Source organism: Coptis chinensis, chromosome 6 (assembly GCF_015680905.1).
Source record: "Coptis chinensis isolate HL-2020 chromosome 6, ASM1568090v1, whole genome shotgun sequence".
NCBI classification, from domain to species: Eukaryota; Viridiplantae; Streptophyta; class Magnoliopsida; order Ranunculales; family Ranunculaceae; genus Coptis; species Coptis chinensis.
Genome location: NC_141461.1, coordinates 95,024,141 through 95,041,685, shown reverse-complemented (window position 1 = coordinate 95,041,685; position 17,545 = coordinate 95,024,141). Strand labels below are relative to the sequence as shown.

General features: G+C 39.2%; 3 protein-coding genes across 5 annotated transcripts; 1 reads left to right on the top strand and 2 right to left on the bottom strand.

Annotated features, from left to right (window-relative positions):
- Positions 1-764: 764 nt before the first annotated feature.
- LOC147495662 (uncharacterized) lies at positions 765-3,037 on the bottom strand. Its single transcript, XM_086564299.1, has 3 exons — positions 2,509-3,037; positions 1,755-2,104; positions 765-1,636 (listed from the first exon to the last, which is right to left on the bottom strand). Exons 1-3 carry the CDS (start codon positions 2,888-2,890, stop codon positions 1,103-1,105), a joined length of 1,266 nt encoding a protein of 421 aa, XP_086420425.1. The 5' UTR covers positions 2,891-3,037; the 3' UTR covers positions 765-1,102.
- On the top strand, positions 2,926-12,545 carry LOC147495661 (uncharacterized). Of its 3 annotated transcripts, none has more exons than XM_086564301.1 (6): positions 2,926-3,063; positions 3,180-3,237; positions 3,326-3,406; positions 3,498-3,549; positions 3,688-3,866; positions 4,860-12,545. In XM_086564301.1, the coding sequence occupies exon 6, from the start codon at positions 10,657-10,659 to the stop codon at positions 11,656-11,658; it is 1,002 nt and encodes a 333-aa protein (XP_086420427.1). In that variant the 5' UTR covers positions 2,926-3,063; positions 3,180-3,237; positions 3,326-3,406; positions 3,498-3,549; positions 3,688-3,866; positions 4,860-10,656; the 3' UTR covers positions 11,659-12,545. The 3 variants fall into 3 exon arrangements, with proteins under 3 accessions (XP_086420427.1, XP_086420429.1, XP_086420428.1); XM_086564303.1 differs by having other exon boundaries at positions 4,860-10,092; XM_086564302.1 differs by lacking the exons at positions 2,926-3,063; positions 3,180-3,237; positions 3,326-3,406; positions 3,498-3,549; positions 3,688-3,866 and adding an exon at positions 3,873-4,151.
- A 2,592-nt stretch (positions 12,546-15,137) lies between these two features.
- On the bottom strand, positions 15,138-16,337 carry LOC147495660 (uncharacterized). Its single transcript, XM_086568446.1, has one exon. It carries the CDS (start codon positions 16,335-16,337, stop codon positions 15,138-15,140), a length of 1,200 nt encoding a protein of 399 aa, XP_086424572.1.
- Between the last annotated feature and the right edge of the window lie 1,208 nt (positions 16,338-17,545).

Genomic DNA, 17,545 nt, shown 5'->3' with positions numbered 1-17,545 from the left:
TTCTCCTGTATAACCCAATATAATAGGCTGGTAAGTAACTCTCATGGAGTTCAGACACTTTTGTAACTTTCCTTTTTCTTAATATACAATAGATAAACTTACCAAACAAAAAAAAAAAAAAAAGGATAAGTGAATTGATGGTAAATGTGCTTTAGTAGAATTTTCTTCATTTGCATATATATATATCGTCATCCCTGTTTAAAAGTTTCTCATATATATGTCCCTGGACACTATGAAATTGATGATGTGAAAATTATAAACAAACCATCATTTTCCCAATGAAGACGTCTACCAAACTTCCTAGCTAGGTACCTAGTACACTACCTTGCTTTATTTATGAAGGTGACAATGGCGGAGCAATTTTAAGCTAGCAAACTTTCTTCACAAGTATCTGGTGACCCTAAAGTAGTAGCCTTTCCTATTCTTCTCCTGTATAACCCAATATAAGTCGAAAATCCGCCGATAGGAGGGATCAAAGATTGTTTATCATTGGGTCGACATAAACGACTGATTAATTATGTTGTATAAGTAAAATAATATATAATCAACTGATTTTACGAACTCGCATAGACATGGTTTTTTAAACTTCGCACTATGCAACACTATGCCTGTTATGTATAATCCTTGATACAATATACATTAATATGTTCTTTTCAAGTAGCAAAGCTCCAGGGAGAAAAGGAGAAAACTATATATAATAGTATAGTAATAAACATATATATCGCAGTATAAATTAACGAACATTATTAAAGTTGAACAAAAGGGAAAAGAAAATGTAAAACAAACCATTTCATCCTAGAGACTGTATATATTTGAATAATGTACTCATATTTCAAAGGAATAGGATTTGGAAAATGGCTAATAAGAGAATAACTACTTTCCCTAAACTGGACACGACTATCTACTCCAGATTTTTTTCAATCCTACTTTATAAATAGCTAGCTAGGCAACTACTATATACAAATCTAAATTAGACTATGACTATCATAGTCCTTCTTCATGAATAGTTAGCCATCTACAAATCCAAAGGTGACAAGAGATTGGAGGGAAGCTTAACAGACTATCCTCACTAGTTTTAAACTGTACTAATCCATGGCTCTTGCTATTCTGGCCAAATTCGATCAAAATCATCTGCCTTTATCCCATAGGTATTGTCTTTGACATTGTTCCTTGCTTCAGATTGAGGAGGAGATCCACTTTGAACTGTATAGTTAGCTTCCATAAAAAAATCGTGAGATAAATCTGTACGATATTCTGAGAGGTAGCTGTAGGAGTGAGTGGAAGGAGCGTCAAACCCCAGGGCTTCACACATGGTCAATATATGATATCTTCCGTCTTCATCAAAGATTGGTTCTAACTTACCAGAATCGAAAGAAGACATAAGATTGCCATTGGACTCGGGGGTGGATGCTGGATTTGAATTATATGCAACATCTATAGATGGAACTTCTATGAGGTTATCACCTTTCCTTTTTCTCGACACTTTAGAAGCAACTTTATCAACCCTTTCACCTTCCTTTTTTCTCGACACTTTAGAAGCAGCTTTATCAACCTTTTGACATTTCCTTTTTCTGGACACTTTAGAAGCACATTTATCGACCTTTAGATAAATTCTACATAAAACCCAATCGTCCAACTGTATAGAAAAAAAATGCAAAAAATGAGAACAGTGATGTGAATTGCCATCTTTGAGAATTCAAGGGATCGTGGGCAAAAAAAATTAAACAATGCTATAAAATTATTTGTTTTATTACCCTCATGTCATGTAATCCTGCTCTACTCCGAGGAATCTCATCATCTACTCTGTCATGTAATCCTGCTCTACTCCGAGGAATCTCATCATCTACTCTGTACTCGTGCATGATCCACTTTGTTTTAGCTCCTTTAGGAGACTTCCCTACATAAAAGACCAAAACTTTCCTCTTCCCTATTATTTTTTTGGCATCTTTGGTATTAGTTGTAATATCTCTGTCAGCTCCAGTTGCCTTCCAATATCCATTACCAGCTGCACGATTCGGACGGCTTCCATTTGGATATTTGCGATCCCTAGGTGTGAAGAAGTACCATTCTTTCTCTCCATCACCTCCATATGTCTTGTAAAGATCTATGGATCATTGAAAGAAAAATAAAGAAAGTTGCATGAAAAATAAGACTTTCTAAATTTCATGGTGTCCAAGAAAGAATAATAGCGTATAAACCTTCCACCAAAATTGACCACGACAGTAAAAGCTATAAACCGCATTCGTATAAAGTTTCAACCATAGCACAACAACAATAACAAAACATATTTGTTAAGAAAAATAAACTTTTTTAGTGTGATAAAGCCAAATAACATATATAACTAACCTAAACAACTATTATCTATGAAGTTCTGAAAGTTCATACTACTAAGTGAGTTGCAATGGAAATTAATTATTGTAAAGGGAGTGCTTTAACTGAAAAAAGGATAGAGAACGTAACATAGACTTACTTCTACTGATTTAACTCAATAAAACTAGTATAAAATACCTGTAAAATCCTGAGGATTGTGCTTGTAAATATTTACATCTTTAATGTTATTGATTGGTAGCTTGCGATTGGAGAGCTTGTTCATAAGATAGTGCTCTATGAGCTCATCATCACGAGGAGCAAAGCGATATCCAAGTGGAAAAGATTGGAGAAACTCTTCATCAGCATCAATACTATTAACTTCAGCAACTTCACTAGATTCAGTGGTTGGAGAACTAGTAGTTTTTTCCATATTGGAGTATGAGTGAAAACACGAAAAGAAAAGAGTATATACGAAAGATATAGTTGTTTTTCTTTTTATACATGTTGAACCCTTACAATAATAAGAGGCACGCACACAATTGTTTTTGTTCCTTAAGTTAAGGGATTTTGATGACCTCATTTTAACTTCTTTTTTTTTTGTTGAGATTAATATTGATTAGTTTTCCTAAACAAACGGGAAGGTTTTTAATCTTTATCTAAAATTCATCACTAACAGAAAACGAATTCTTTCACCAATTATTTCCTTTTTTTTTAGGGTTTTGATTTTAATCAATGAAGAAGTGTTTGCCTTAAGTAAGTTTTTTTCTGATTCTAATTTTCCAACATTTTGTTTTTTGGTTTAAATCTAGAAATGTGTACTACCTCTATTTATCAAGTTTTACAAACTCAAGTTTAATTTTTCTTTACAGGGAAAGGCCAACCCCTAGAAAGAAGGGAGACACTCAAAGAGAGAGAACAGCTGAAGAGGTTATATATCTTTCCCACACATGATTTTATTACGTGATTCACTTCATGTATTTCCTCATGGTAATGGCACCTTTGCATTTCATTACAGATGAAACTAATTGAACCGAAGCTACGATATGGTCGTTGTCTTCGACACAATCAGCACATTCGTACGATGGCAGAGATAGCGGTATGATCGTTGATCTTTCTTAAGCATACTAGTACTATTGATTTACTCTAATTGATGATCATTCTCTTACTGCCTCTTATGCGATAAATAGGAATCTAAAGTGGAATGTTTGAAAAGATGGATGGATTATGTATCTGACGAAGGTATGGAGGATTTTGGTGGTCTTGCCATTATTGAATAACTAACAATATCGCTTCACCTCTTGTTTGTGCAGTAGTGGTGGATAGTAGTACACGTGTGTGTATTTTCTTTCTCTCTAATACAGTCTGTCAATATTGCAGATAGCATGAATAGAACAAATCAAGATGCTGAAGACGATGAAGACGATTTTATTCCCGCCATCCTTTCAGACGACGATGACTTCTGTACAATTTATCAAAAGAAAGCAAGATCTTTTGCAAAAGAGTAGCAGAATTACAGAGCAAAAGAAGCTGCAAAACAAGGAAGAGTACTTGTTGAGGTAAAAACTTGTCCACCTTTTCTTTTCTTTTATTTATTTCATTTTATTCTTTTCATTTTATTCTTATAATTGTTCTCGTTTTGTTATCACATGCTAATAACGTGGGCAAGCACTGAACAGTCCATGCATGAATAATCCTTGATGGATGTCGATTCCCTCCGAGTATCTGTTCACTTGTTGTCATTATCTTCTTCATTTCCTTGAATATCTATATGACTACGCACATAACTTGCTGATAAGTCTGGACAAAGTATATCTGCTAGGCACTGCAAGTGCACACGTAATGTAAGTTATTCCCTTCCAGTTTATTTAGCAGTTCGATCCTAAATGTCTGAGCTGGTTAACTGGATTGTTTTTATTATTGTGTAAATCTTGTTAGAGGAACATTGCTCTCTGAGCTCAAATTATCAGAAGCGCAGTTTAATATTTTCTATTAACAGAAGATGACGTTCTTACTAAGTAGTCAATACCATTATATGGGAACTTGATTCAAGGATTGGGTTCAATACTATAATGATATTTATGAAAATCAGTTGATGTTGTTTTTTATTCAAGGATTGTTTTTGCCAAATTTTTAGGTGCTAAGGTAGTCTTTAAAAAAAAAATTGTACAGGCTCCACCACAGCTCTATTTAGGAATGACACGATCAAAATAATCCCAACTTTTTTTCTCCCCAAAAGCAGTTCTCCCTATGCCAAATTGCCAATGCAGTGGCAGGCGGGTGGACTCCTGGGAACTTTGCTAGAAGCTTTCATCTAGATGGATTTCTTAGTTATGCACTTGCCTGTTTAACCGATCCACTCCTTTCACATCTTTATATCCAATAAATTATTTTATTAGCAACAGGGGAAAAAAATGTAGTTATGCCGTAAAGGGTATATTATGAACAGCTCTTGTTCTATTTGTTTCTTCCTCCCTTTGCTTGCATCTCTAACCGCGGACAATTGGTATATGCAATTAATTTGTGTCCACTGACATTTGCACTTGTGTCAGGTTTGAGCGTGAAGACCGCAGCGAAAGACAAAAGACACTTAATTAGCCGGCATCAAAGGCTAGATTTTCCATTGGTGCAAATGTTGGAGAGTTCACGGAGATGCTAGATAAACACTTAGACCAATATTGGACAGCATAATTTTTTAAACTCCCATTATTACGTGCTGCGAGCCTAGCACATATATTGTATACATTAAATATATAGAGTTTGTGTCGTTTTGGTGAAAAATATTTAACCTTGGATCTAGACGCTTGCTTTCTATTAGAACTTTGTGTACCTGGACAGGCCTTTGTTTTTTAGACATTGGTCCTTGGGTTCGGCATGATTCAATCTATTTTCTATGAGGTCTATATATTTTAAAATGACTACATATACAAAAAGGGGGAAGAAAAGGAAAACTACACAGTAAATCTTCATTCCCAGCTGAGGAACAGTACGAAGCTTCATTTTATGCTAACTCACTGAAACCCCCCTTGTGACCCTGCATTTATAGCAAAAGTAAGAAGATATCACAAGAAACATTTGGAAGCTTGCTTCCGGAAATGCAGTGATGCAGTGAACTTCTCAAGAGTTAAAGAATTTAGAGCTTGCAAGTCACACTCACCTTCCCAATCGAGTCAGATGTGGTTCTTCCATTATCAACTCTTGCAGTGACTTTGCATTTACTTCCCTATCACTGCCAGTGATAAAGGAAATGGAATTTGTTAAGATCATCATCACCAGATATCAAAAGTTTAAAGAAAAAGGAATGTGTTACAGTCATCATCACCAGATAGCAAAAATTCTTAAACTGTAAAGAGTCTCACAAGAGGGGTATTAGATCTCGTCTTAACCATTTACATAGCCATGAAGTGTAAATTTGGTGATTTGACTCTATCCTTCATGCCATCTCAAAAAACAATCTAAGGTCAACATACTAAGACCTGTCTTATTTTACTATTTGTTTACTGTAAATGTGCACAGACCTCATACCACAGCTTCCATACTACTAAGAGAAATACATCCTATGGCCAGTCATAGGTAACACAAATTATCACGCACAAAAAACATTATTGTATGATCTATCCATGTGTTTGATATGGATGCCTTCCACAGCACAAGGATTATGACTTGTGCGGAAGAATTTTTGGACATCATGCCCTACGAGTTAGTTGGCCAGGTGCCCCTAAGTGAGGCCTTAATCTAGCATTCCAAAACTCAACCTCCTGTCTTTCTTGAACAAGCGGCAAGGGAGTAAGGCAACGAATGATAGCTCATGTTACTTTAAAGAAGGGTGAACCCAACCTCTCCCTCCAGCATAAGGGCCCAATGGTCTTGTTATTTGCCTCCCTAGTCACTAATCATGAATTAAGTGGAACTCTGGGCGGGGACGGACTGTTTTACATTCCGCCATGCCACAGTGACCAGCGTAGGAAACGATTGTACCTAATACCTTGCTTTGATGGCATCTCAATTTCACTTAAGAAGACAATTATCTCGATAAAAGTTTTGTCAGTTCGGTGGTCTAAAGTCTTCAAAGAATTTAAAAGATGGTTCTTTGAGTCTTTTGTAGCTAGATGGGATCGTCTTATGTTCTTAGACATGGGGTGACGGTGCATGTCTCGAGTTTTTTTTTTTTCATCTCTTGTAAATATTTATTTTTCGGTTATTCTATTGTAATGTAGGCCTTCTCAGCCTACTTTTCCTTCATCACTTTTTAACGAGCAAAAAAAAAATCTCTCTTGAAGTTTGGAAGAGTATTCATAACAGCCAAACCAAACCCCCACACCCCTGTATATGAAAAGGGTCATTCATCCTTTCCAAAACAAGACACCATAACTCTCTCTCTCCCACAAGGCCAAATCTCCACATCCACTTACCTAACAGGGTCAGGACAAAGGTGTGGACTTTCCTAGCCCCAAACCTCCAACCTTCTTAGGTAAACAAACTAAGTTCTAATTGACAAGTTGGCAGCTATGCTGCTCCTCTAAGTCGTCCAACAGAAAATTACAGATGAACGAGTCAATTCTATGAGCCACACATTCACGCTTCCGTACAGAGAAGATCTAGTTAACAGGAAGATTGAATCCTGACAAAAAAAACAACTCGGAGATTGGATAGTGTGCTCTTAATGAGCACTAACCTAGACCTTTTAGACAAATACATGGCCATCCACCCACTTAACTTTTTACCAAAGGGTTCAACCGTAAGATCCAAATGGACTTAACTCAGTAAACCATGATATTTAAATGGTAAAGACACAGTCTCACAACTGAATACAGATGCAACTGCCTCTATATCTCCCACCCCACCCACAGGAAGCTCTTGGGAAGGTTAATACACAGTCCAGATACAGGCATAAAACACCCAAGAATGCCCCTCAACCACCTCACTAGCCAAAGTGATATTGAGGGTATGAGCAAGAAAACTAGTCCTACTAAATTCCTCCACCATGTTCATGAACTCCACCCTGATGGTTTCCAACCACTTGGAACTAAGTCTATTGGGAAGACGTCAGGACCCAGAGAACAATAATACCTATGCTACAAATGGCAAACCACATTTTTTCAAGGTCCTCTACATCCTACGGCCCAAATGAAGGCCATCCAAAGGACGAAGCTGGCAAGGTACAGTATAAAGCTTTGGACAGAAATGTGCAATGTCTTCTGTAAGACAATCCTCACCTCCAAACTTAATTCCCTTGGTACGGAGACATTCCAAGTGATTAATGCTTTCCTAAGTCCTAACTCTAGCCATATGATGAAACAAAGTAGTATTTTGATCACTCTCGACTAACAACTTAGTCTTGCAATTTTGTCTTCAAGACACCTTATCTCTTCTTGCCAACCTTCACTATTTAATTTCTCCATAGAATCTGATAATCTTGATTGAAATGAAAAGACGCTTTTTAATAAAATAAATAAACAATAGTGGCAGTATTTATAATAGAACGAAACATAATTAGAAGTACAATTGCATAAATTGCAGCTTATAAGGAAAAGAAAAAAGAACCGAACTAATTGGGGTATTAGGAAGGAAAGAAACAATCAAGAGTTAACTAGTATTACCCCAACCCCAACCTCCCCCCCCCTAGATGCCCCAATTAGGATTCGCCCCTAAACACACGGTCAACTTGGATTGACCATTAACTTTTGTGAGAGTATTGTTTTTATTATTTTGGGTGTTTTTAGTAATGGGTGTGAGTAGCATTGTGTGGTTGTTAAGTGGTGTACCTGTGGGTGTAAATATTCTTGTTAAGACATAATAAATAGTGGGTTAGAACAAGAACAGTTTATTCCAGACTGATCTCTCTTTCTCTTTCTTATTTTTTTCCACTCCAAAACTTCACTTGGTATCAGAGCAAGAGCTCTTGTTCAGATCTAACTCTTTCTATTATTTTATTATTATTTTTTTTTGGTCTTGTTTGACAAAAGTTTGTGGTAAAGAAAACCTAAAAATGGTTGATATTTGGTGTGTGCCCCTAGATGTAAATCTAGGGTGTTGTGGTGATTGTGAAGGTGTGCAGCTGTTTGTGTGTCTGAGTTGATGTTTATATGTATATTGGGTGGGCTGTCTTGTTGAAGTTGTGATACTTTACTCTCCTATTTTCTGTTGATAGTCAAAGGCAAGTGTGTCTTGTTTGAAGCTGCACTCCTATGGTGTTCCTAAGCGTGTTGTGTGGTGAGGAACTTTTCTTTGTGACTAGTGTTCTTTGGGTTCTCTTCCTGCACAGTTGTTGTTTGAGAAAAGTCCCTAGCAAGTGTTGTGATTTTTTTCTACACTCCTAGTGCTTGAGAAAACTCTAGTGTTTGGTGCTTGGTAGCAAGTTCAGAAATTTGTTTTACTTAATGGCTGATCCATTGAAGACTGGTAATGGTGAGAAAACTAATTTATACCATGTGAATGATGACATGGCCAAGCAAATAACCTCCATGAAACTTAATGGTCAGAATTATCTACCATGGGCACATGCTGTAAAAGTGTATTTGCGAGCCAAGAGAAAGTCGAAGTATTTAGAAGATGACCCCCCACCTAAAACAGATAGTAACTATGAGGATTGGTTGAGTGATGACTCCATAGTGATGACTTGGTTGTAGCATAGTATGGAACCACAAGTAGCGTCCAATGTTCAGTTTCTTGATAGCTCAAAGAAGATCTGGTTGTCCCTCCAGGATTCTTATTCTCAAGAGAAAAACATCTCTCGCATTTACAAGATATTCGAGATGTTATTTGCCACAAAACAAGTTGGTAGACCTTTAGCTGAGGATTATAGTACTTTTAAGGGTTTAAGGGAGGAACTTATTTTATATCAACCTTTCAGTGGGGATGTTGAGGTACAAAAGGCTCAGAGGGAGGAGTTCCACGTGGCATTATTGCTATATGGTCCTGATCCAGAGTATAAAGTGTTTAAAGATCAAATATTGGCTGGAGAAAAATTGCCTACATCATCCAATGCATTTTCTCGATTATCTCGTGCATCTGTTGAGCATTCAACTCCATTAGCCCCTTTTGAGGCTTCTGCCTTGATTTCTAGTGCTGAAAACCGTGGTGGCAGCCATAGTGGTAGTCGTGGTGGCGGCCGTAGTGGTAGTCGTGGGGGCGGTTGTAGTGGTGGTCGTGGGGACCGTGTTGGCCATGGTGCTATTTTTTTCCCTAGTGGTCGTGGTTTAGCTCCTCGTGAGGATCGGAAATGTAATTTTTGTGGGAAGATTGGACATACAGAGGACTATTGTTGGGACAAGCATGGAAAACCTGCATATGCCAATCAGGTTTCATGTGTTACTCCTCCTGTTGCCACTGCCTCGAGAGGTGTAACTACTTCTGAATTCAGCGCGTCAGCCACATCTCCCGATGTCTCTGCTCAAATTGACCAAATCATCTAGACGCTTGGTTCTATGCGTGCATCTTCTTCTATACCTACAACTACTGTGACTAGTTCAGGTAATTCAACGTGCATTGTCCAGCACCCATCTACCTCTTGGGTCATTGACTTGGAGTGCCCACATGTCTGGTATACCTTCTCTCTTTCATCATTTTCATTCCGCAAAGTCTAGTATTACCTTGGCTGATGGTTCCTTGCGGCCGGTGCTTGGCCAAGGTGATATTAATCCTACCACATCCATGTCTCTATCGTCCGCTCTATATGTTCCACAATTTCCTTTTAATTTGTTATCTGTTAGTCAACTTACAAAGGCATTACAGTGCTCAGTGAGTTTCTCTCCTACTTCTTGTATATTTCAGGACCTCCAGACGAAGAAGGTGATTGGTTTTGGGCATGAGAGAGATGGCCTATATTTTTTGGATGTTGGCACTACTGTTTCTGCATCGGTTTTCAGTTCTACAGTATCCCCACTTCAATGGCATTATCGATTGGGTCATCCATCTATTGCTAAGTTACGTCATGTTATTCCTAGTTTGAGTCCTGTAAGTGTTTTGGAATGTGAAGCTTGCCAGTTAGGCAAGTATCATCGTAGTAGTTTTCCCCGTCGTTTAGAAAAGCGTCAATTAGGGGTGTTTGATGTAGTCCATACAGACATCTGGGGTCCTGCAAGAGTTAAAAGTTTGAGTAATTTCTTGTATTTTGTGGTTTTGTTGATGATTGCTCTCGAATGACTTGGTTATATTTAATGAAAGATCGTTCTGAGTTGCCTAAAGTTGTCACTACTTTCTATAATGAAATTGTTACACAATTTGATAAGCATATTAAAATATTTCGTTTTGATAATGCTACTGAGTACACTCAGACTTGTATGCAAACTTTTTGTGCTTGCCATGGTATAATCCATCAAACAACTTGTCCAGGAACTTCTCAACAGAATGGTGTTGCTGAGCGTATTTAAATTACGCCACTTGTTAGATGTGACTCGTACCCTTATGGTTAACATGCATGTACCTAAGTTGTTTTGGGCAGATGCTGTTCTTACAACTTGTCATTTAATTAACCGCATGCCATCATCTGTTTTAAACAATCAAGTTCCTTTTTCGATTCTTTATCCTGGTGTGTCTTCCTTTAGTCTCCTTCCTAGGGTGTTTGGTTGTGTGTCTTTTGTCCATCTTCTTGGTCCTGGTCGAGATAAGTTGTCCCCCCGTGCTATTAAATGTGTATTTGTTGGATATTCTCGTACACAAAAGGGATATAGATGCTATAGTCCAGAGACTCATCGATATTATATGAGCGCGGACGTTACTTTTTTCGAGTATACTTCATTCTTCACTCCTTTTGGAAAACAACTCGATCTAGATTTAGTTGCTTCTTGTGAGGGGGAGTCTGCCTTACATCCATCTCCTACCATCCCTATTCCACTTCCTTTTAAATTGCCATCTACTATTGAAAAACCTTTGCAGGCATATAGGCGCTTGAAGGACAGTTCAGTGCTGCATTGTGCATCAGCTCCGACCCAATCACCTTCTCCAGCTGAAGTTGCTCAACCTGCTCCCTCTAGTCCAACATATGCTCATTCTAGTCCTACATCTCCTACCATCCCAACTCCACTTCCTTTTAAACCTCCACCTATTATTGAAAAACCTTTGCAGGTATATCGGCGCTTGAAGGGCAGATCAGTGATATCTTGTGCACCCGCTCCTACACAATCGCCTTCTTCACCTGAGGTTGCTACATCTGCTCCACCTCCATCTGCTAGTCCTAGTTTGCCAATTGCAGTTCGTAAAGGTAAACGTTTATGTACAGAACACCCTATTTACAATTTGTTTCATTCCATAGAATTTCCCCTCCTTTGCGATTTTTTGCCTTGTCCTTGTCTGCTGTTTCCATTCCTTGTTCATACCAGCAAGCCTTACTATCTCCGGGCTGGAAACTAGCCATGGAAGAAGAAATGCGTGCTCTTTATGCAAATCAGACATGGGATCTCAGATTTTTTTCTTCTGGAAAGAAAACAGTTGGTTGTAGATGAGTGTTCACCATTAAGTATCACCCAGATGGTTCCGTGGAGCGCCTCAAGGCGCGGTTGGTGGCAAAAGGTTTTACTCAAACCTATGGTGTTGATTACATGGGGACATTTTCACCTGTTGCTCGACTTAACTCTGTCAGAATACTTATTGCAGTAGCAGTTAGTCGTGTTTGGCCTTTGTATCAGTTGGACATTAAAAATGCCTTTTTACATGGAGATTTGCATGAGGAGGTTTATATAGATCAACCACCGGGGTTTGTTATATCTGGTAATGAACATAAAGTATGCCATTTGAAGAAAGCCCTCTATGGGATCAAGCAGTCCCCACGAGCTTGGTTTGATAAGTTCAGTTTTATTGTTATTCAATATGGATTTCAACGCTCTAGCTCTGACCATTCAGTTTTTACTCAACGCTTTTCCGCTGGGATTATTGTTCTTATTGTGTATGTGGATGATATTATTTTGTCTGGGAATGATGTTGTTGGTATTGAAGACCTTAAAGTTTACTTGGGACAACAATTTCATACCAAGGATCTAGGCGTTCTTTGTTACTTTCTCGGTATTGAAGTTGCACGATTGAAAGAAGGTATATATTTATGTCAACGGTAGTATGTGATGGATCTACTTTCCGAGACGGGCACACTTGGCTCACGACCAGTTGATACTCCTATGGATTCTGCTATGAAACTTGATGCAGAACATGGTGATCCTTTTCTTGATGTTAGTCGTTATAGACGACTTGTTGGGAAGTTGATTTATCTTACCGTAACGTGTCCAGATATTACCTTTGCTGTTAGTGTTGTCAGCCGGTTTATGCATGCCCCTCGCTACCCACATTGAGATGCTATTTTTCACATTCTTCGATACTTAAAAGGTGCACCTGGCAAGGGCCTCCTTTATCGACCCTCACCATCCCTTAAGATCTGTGGGTATTCTGATGTTGATTGGGTAGGTAGTTCTACAGATAGGCGGTCTACCTCTGGCTATTGTACCTTTGTTGGGGAGAACCTTGTGACATGGCGAATTAAGAAACAAAGTGTTGTTGCTCGTTCTAGTGCTGAGGCGGAATATAGAGCTATGGCCCATACCACATGCGAGATGAAATGGGTGTGCTCACTTTTGGAAGAGATGGGTGTTAGCTCTTCTAACCCCATGCAAATGTTTTGTGACAATCAAGCCACCATCTTTATTGCTAATAACCCTGTCTTTCATGAGCGTACAAAGCATATTGAGGTCGATTGCCACTTCATTCGGGATCTTGTGCTGAGCAAAGAGGTTTTTTTTTTATAAGTGATCTTTATTAAGAGGGTTGTGCAAAGCACAAAAAATACAAAATAAAAGAAAATAAAACTAAAACAGTGAGTGAGGACCTCACTTGTTTACAAAAAACATAACAAAACTAACAACCCTCCCACCCCATAATCACTCTCCTGTTAATACATGTGACCAGTCTAAAACAAGGTCTTTGAACCTGTAGTTCCTTCTTTGATATGTAGTGGACATCCAATGCCACAGTAGCCCTTTAACCTCTAGCACAGTACTCCGAACTGCTAACACTGTACCCCTGAATATATGATTGATTCTTGTTTTCCACACCACCCAAATAGTAGCATACGGTAAAAGACGCCATATCTTGTCCCCAAAGCATCCGTATCTTTTCCTCGGCCATAGTGATAGAAAATCTTGTAACGACTCAACTTGAGCAAGAAGTGGAAAAGCTATTACCCTTGGTTGTGTCAATTCTGCCCACACCTCTAAAGCATAAGAGCAGTGTAGGAAAAGATGACAAATATCCTCATCAAAAGTGTCACACATTGTACATACTGGAGACACCATAGTTCCCCTATGTCTAAGAATATCAGCAGTGAGAATGCAACTCGAAACGGCCTCCCAAAAGAAAATTCTCACCTTCAAAGATATGGGAACCCGCCACACCAACTTAGTGGGAAAAGAGGGGGGTTGGTATTCTTGGTCTCTACCTTCAACAATTAGTATACCATAGAAAGTGCTTACCGAGAAGATACCATCCTTCGTTGAGCGCCACAAACACTTATCTTCCTGGTCAGTTATCACCACCGTTTCCAAAAGCATGACCAAGTCGGCATATTGCAGCACCTCCCAATCGTTCCTACCTCTCCTTAGAAACAAGTTCCACGCCGTTTGATTGTTTACAACTTGTGCATGCTCACGCATCAAGCTCCTTTTGTTATTAGATGCTTGGTAAATATGAGGAAAAAGTTCAGCCAAGGACTTATCGCCGACCCAATTATCCAACCAAAAGAGGCATTTGTTACCACTGCCCACTTTGAACTGAATCCCTTTTTTGAAAGTGGGTAAGACACTAAAGATACCTATCCACAAACTACAACCATAGGGTTGATTTACACTATTAGGCCACCAGTAATGTTGAGCGTATCCATACTTCGCGCTAATCACTTCACGCCACAGGGAACCCTCTTCTGTTAAGTACCTCCATAACCAACGACCTTTAAGAGCTTGATTCATTGTTACCAAACTTCGGATCCCCAGACCACCTTCCTCCTTAGATGCACAAACCTTTTTCCAGTGGACAAGATGGTACTTTCTGTGATTTTCTATAGAGCCCCATATGAAATCCCGAATCCGTCGCTCAATCACTTCAGCCACGCTTTTTGGAATTGTGAATAAGGACATAAAATATATAGGCAGACTAGAAAGACAAAGATCTTGGCTAGGATCAAATTTGCACCTTTAGATAACATTCTACTACGCCATCCTCCTAGACGTCTTTGTACATTCTCAATAACTGGTTCCCACACCTTCCTATTCTTGTAATTAGCCCCTAGTGGTAGCCCCAAGTACCGACATGGTAAAATCCCAATAGAGCATCCCATTACTTGTGCCAACGAATTCATGTTATCCACCTTACCCACTTCGAATATCGAAGTCTTTGACATGTTGGTTTTCAGCCCGGAAGAGAGCTTTGACTACAAGCAACGTGCATTTTTGAAGCTTCAATCAAGAACAAAGTATCATTGGCTTAACTGAAGCACTGCTATCTCTGGACCATTAACTGCTGGTTTGAAACCTTTTATGTAGCCCAAAGCCATTGCTTTCGTAACCATCTTTGTGAGAGCTTCCATTACTATATTGAACAAAAATGGCGATATTGGGTCACCTTGACGCAAACCCCTTTGATTTCTGAAAAACCCGGTTGGTGAGCCATCCACTAGAACAGAGAAAGAAGCTGAAGTAATGCACCTATGAATCCACTTCCGGTATCTCTCGCCAAACCCCATCCTTTTAAGTAAGTAATCCAGAAAAGACCAGTTTACATGATCGTAGGCTTTTGAAATATCAACCTTACATAGAATGCCATTCTCTTTGTTCTTGACCTTAGTGTCAATGCATTCATTCGCAATCATTTGGCCCATCCAAGATTTGTCTACCACCTATGAAAGCGCTTTGTTGTATTGAAATAATAGATGTCAGTACAACACGCAGCCTGGTTGCAAGAACCTTGGTAATTACCTTATAGATACCTCCCACCAAACTTATCGGTCTAAAATCCGTGAGTGAAAGAGTGCCCACCTTCTTAGGTATTAGTGTGATAAAAGTTGTGTTATTTCTTCTATCCAAAGTTGCATGATCTTGAAATTCTTTAAACACCGCCATGATATTGTCTTTCAGAAAATGCCAACACTTCTTGAAAACACACATCTGAAAGCCATCGGGCCTAGGTGCTTTATCACCCCCTAGTTCAGAGATAGCTGTCAACACTTCTTCCTCAGTGATTTCTGCTTCCAACCCCCTTGTTTGTTCCTCTGATAACACATTAAACTCTAGTGCATCTAAGTCCGGTCTCACTAATGGGTCTTCCGAGTAGAGAGCTTCATAGTATTCAGCTACGTGCTCTCTAATGCAGTCTTTGTCACTGACCTCGCTGCCGTCGATCATTAAGCTATTGATACTGTTGATCTTGTTTCTTGCATTGGCGGTTTTATGGAAGAAACTTGTGTTACTTTCCCCCTCTTTAAAGTACTTCGTTCGAGATTTTTGCCGCCAAGAAATCTCTTCCTTTCTCATCAATACTTGTAGTTCACATCTAAGGTTCGCTCTATGAACCTCCTCATCTGAAGACAAAGATGATACTTCCTCTTTATGATCCAGCTCATCTATTTCCTTCGATTTGTTTTTTATAAGTTGATCCACTCTCCCAAAGCACTCCCTGTTCCACACCTTCAACTTGTTCTTTAATTCTTTAATCTTGCACCACCAAACAAAACTTGGAGAGCCTTCAAAAGAAAAGGACAACCACCACTCCTCCATGAGAGTAATCAACGTAGGGTCTTCAAACCACATGAGTTCAAATCTAAAGGGAATAGGGCCTCTTTGTGAGTGAGAGCTGTCCAGAACTATCACCCTATGATCTGAAATAAACTTGGATTGTGCAAACTCCTTTGCATTCGAAAACTGGTTATCCCATTCAATGGATGCAAGAAAATGATCAATGCGGCTAAGACCTCTTCTATCAGACCATGTGTAAAGTGCACCATTCAAAGGAAAATCAATTAAGTAGTTCCTTGTAACAAAATCATCGAACAATTGCATAGGCCTTGTGATTCTACATCCTCCAGCCCTTTCATGACTAAAGCGGACAAGGTTAAAGTCCCTCCGGACACCACCACGTGCAATTGAGACCACGCCTTACATCTTCGAAGTTCTTCCATGAAATGATACCTGTTAGTGTCGTCATTAGGACCGTACATACTTGTCAAAAGCCAAGAAAAACCAGTCAACTTCATAGTACATTCCACAGAAAGAGAATATGCCCCGTGTAGTTCATCCAACACTTCCATTACATCTGAGTCCCAAGCAATAACAATACCCCCTCATAAACCAATAGCAGGTACATGAATATACTTCCACGGATGTCTCCATAGATCCTCGAGCACTATATTTGAATCCATTCCTAACTTTGTTTCTCAGACAAAGGAAAGCTACTGTGTTTATTTTCGTTCATAACCCTCCGCACATTATTACAAGTTTCATCATTACCAAGACCCCTTACATTCCAAGAAATCAGTTTAATCGACATGATCAACGTCCATTTCCCTTATCTGAACCCCATTCGCAGACATTTCGATTCCCCACTCAACTTGTTCGCTTCCATAAAGTTTTCCTTCGCTAACTCACCGAAAAGTTTTTCCAACCCCATTCTTCCCTGCTTTGAGAAGAAATACCCAAATTTCTAGCTCGGGACAACCATAAACTTTATCCGGTCATTGATATCTTCCAAATTCTTGCAATTATATAATCTTCCTGCCAAAACTCCGACATCCATTGAGTGAGTCTGTGAAGTGTTGACCCCCTCAACCTGATTTTGATCTTCTAGTTCTCTCCTTAGATCCGAAAATGAACGAAGCACCGGCTGGGATTTTTCTCCTACTTCGAGCACTGGAGTAGAAGGATTAGACTGTATAGGTGGTGACTCCCTCTCGTGTGCTGGTGGGGGAGCAAAAGAAAATTCGCTAACCTGTTGCTGAGAAATCTGATTTTCAAACACCACTGGTGGGCCTGGGTCCGACACCCCTCTACTCGGCCTTTGACCCCCTTTCTTGGACTTCTTTCTGTTCTTGCTGGGCCTGCAAAGGCCTTTCCACCTCAAAAACCCATTGGACCAGTTAAACGGTTCCCACTCATCATATCTATTGACTCCCCTGCTGGGTGGATTATGCATCCTTCTTCGAGCCCCATTGGCCTGGCCACTCACAACCGCATTCGTAACTGGTCCCTCTGGCCCATCATTGATATTTTGT

Bases quoted from the DNA above. Each gene is read 5' to 3' on its own strand.
- LOC147495662 (XM_086564299.1), bottom strand. From the start codon at position 2,890: ATGAGGTCATCAAAATCCCTTAACTTAAGGAACAAAAACAATTGTGTG. The intron at 2,105-2,508 runs GTATTTTATACT...AATGATCCATAG, and splicing joins CAATCCTCAGGATTTTACAG to ATCTTTACAAGACATATGGA. The intron at 1,637-1,754 runs GTAATAAAACAA...TTTTCTATACAG, and splicing joins CAGGATTACATGACATGAGG to TTGGACGATTGGGTTTTATG.
- LOC147495661 (XM_086564301.1), top strand. From the start codon at position 10,657: ATGGTGTTGCTGAGCGTATTTAAATTACGCCACTTGTTAGATGTGACT.
- LOC147495660 (XM_086568446.1), bottom strand. From the start codon at position 16,337: ATGCAATTGTTCGATGATTTTGTTACAAGGAACTACTTAATTGATTTT.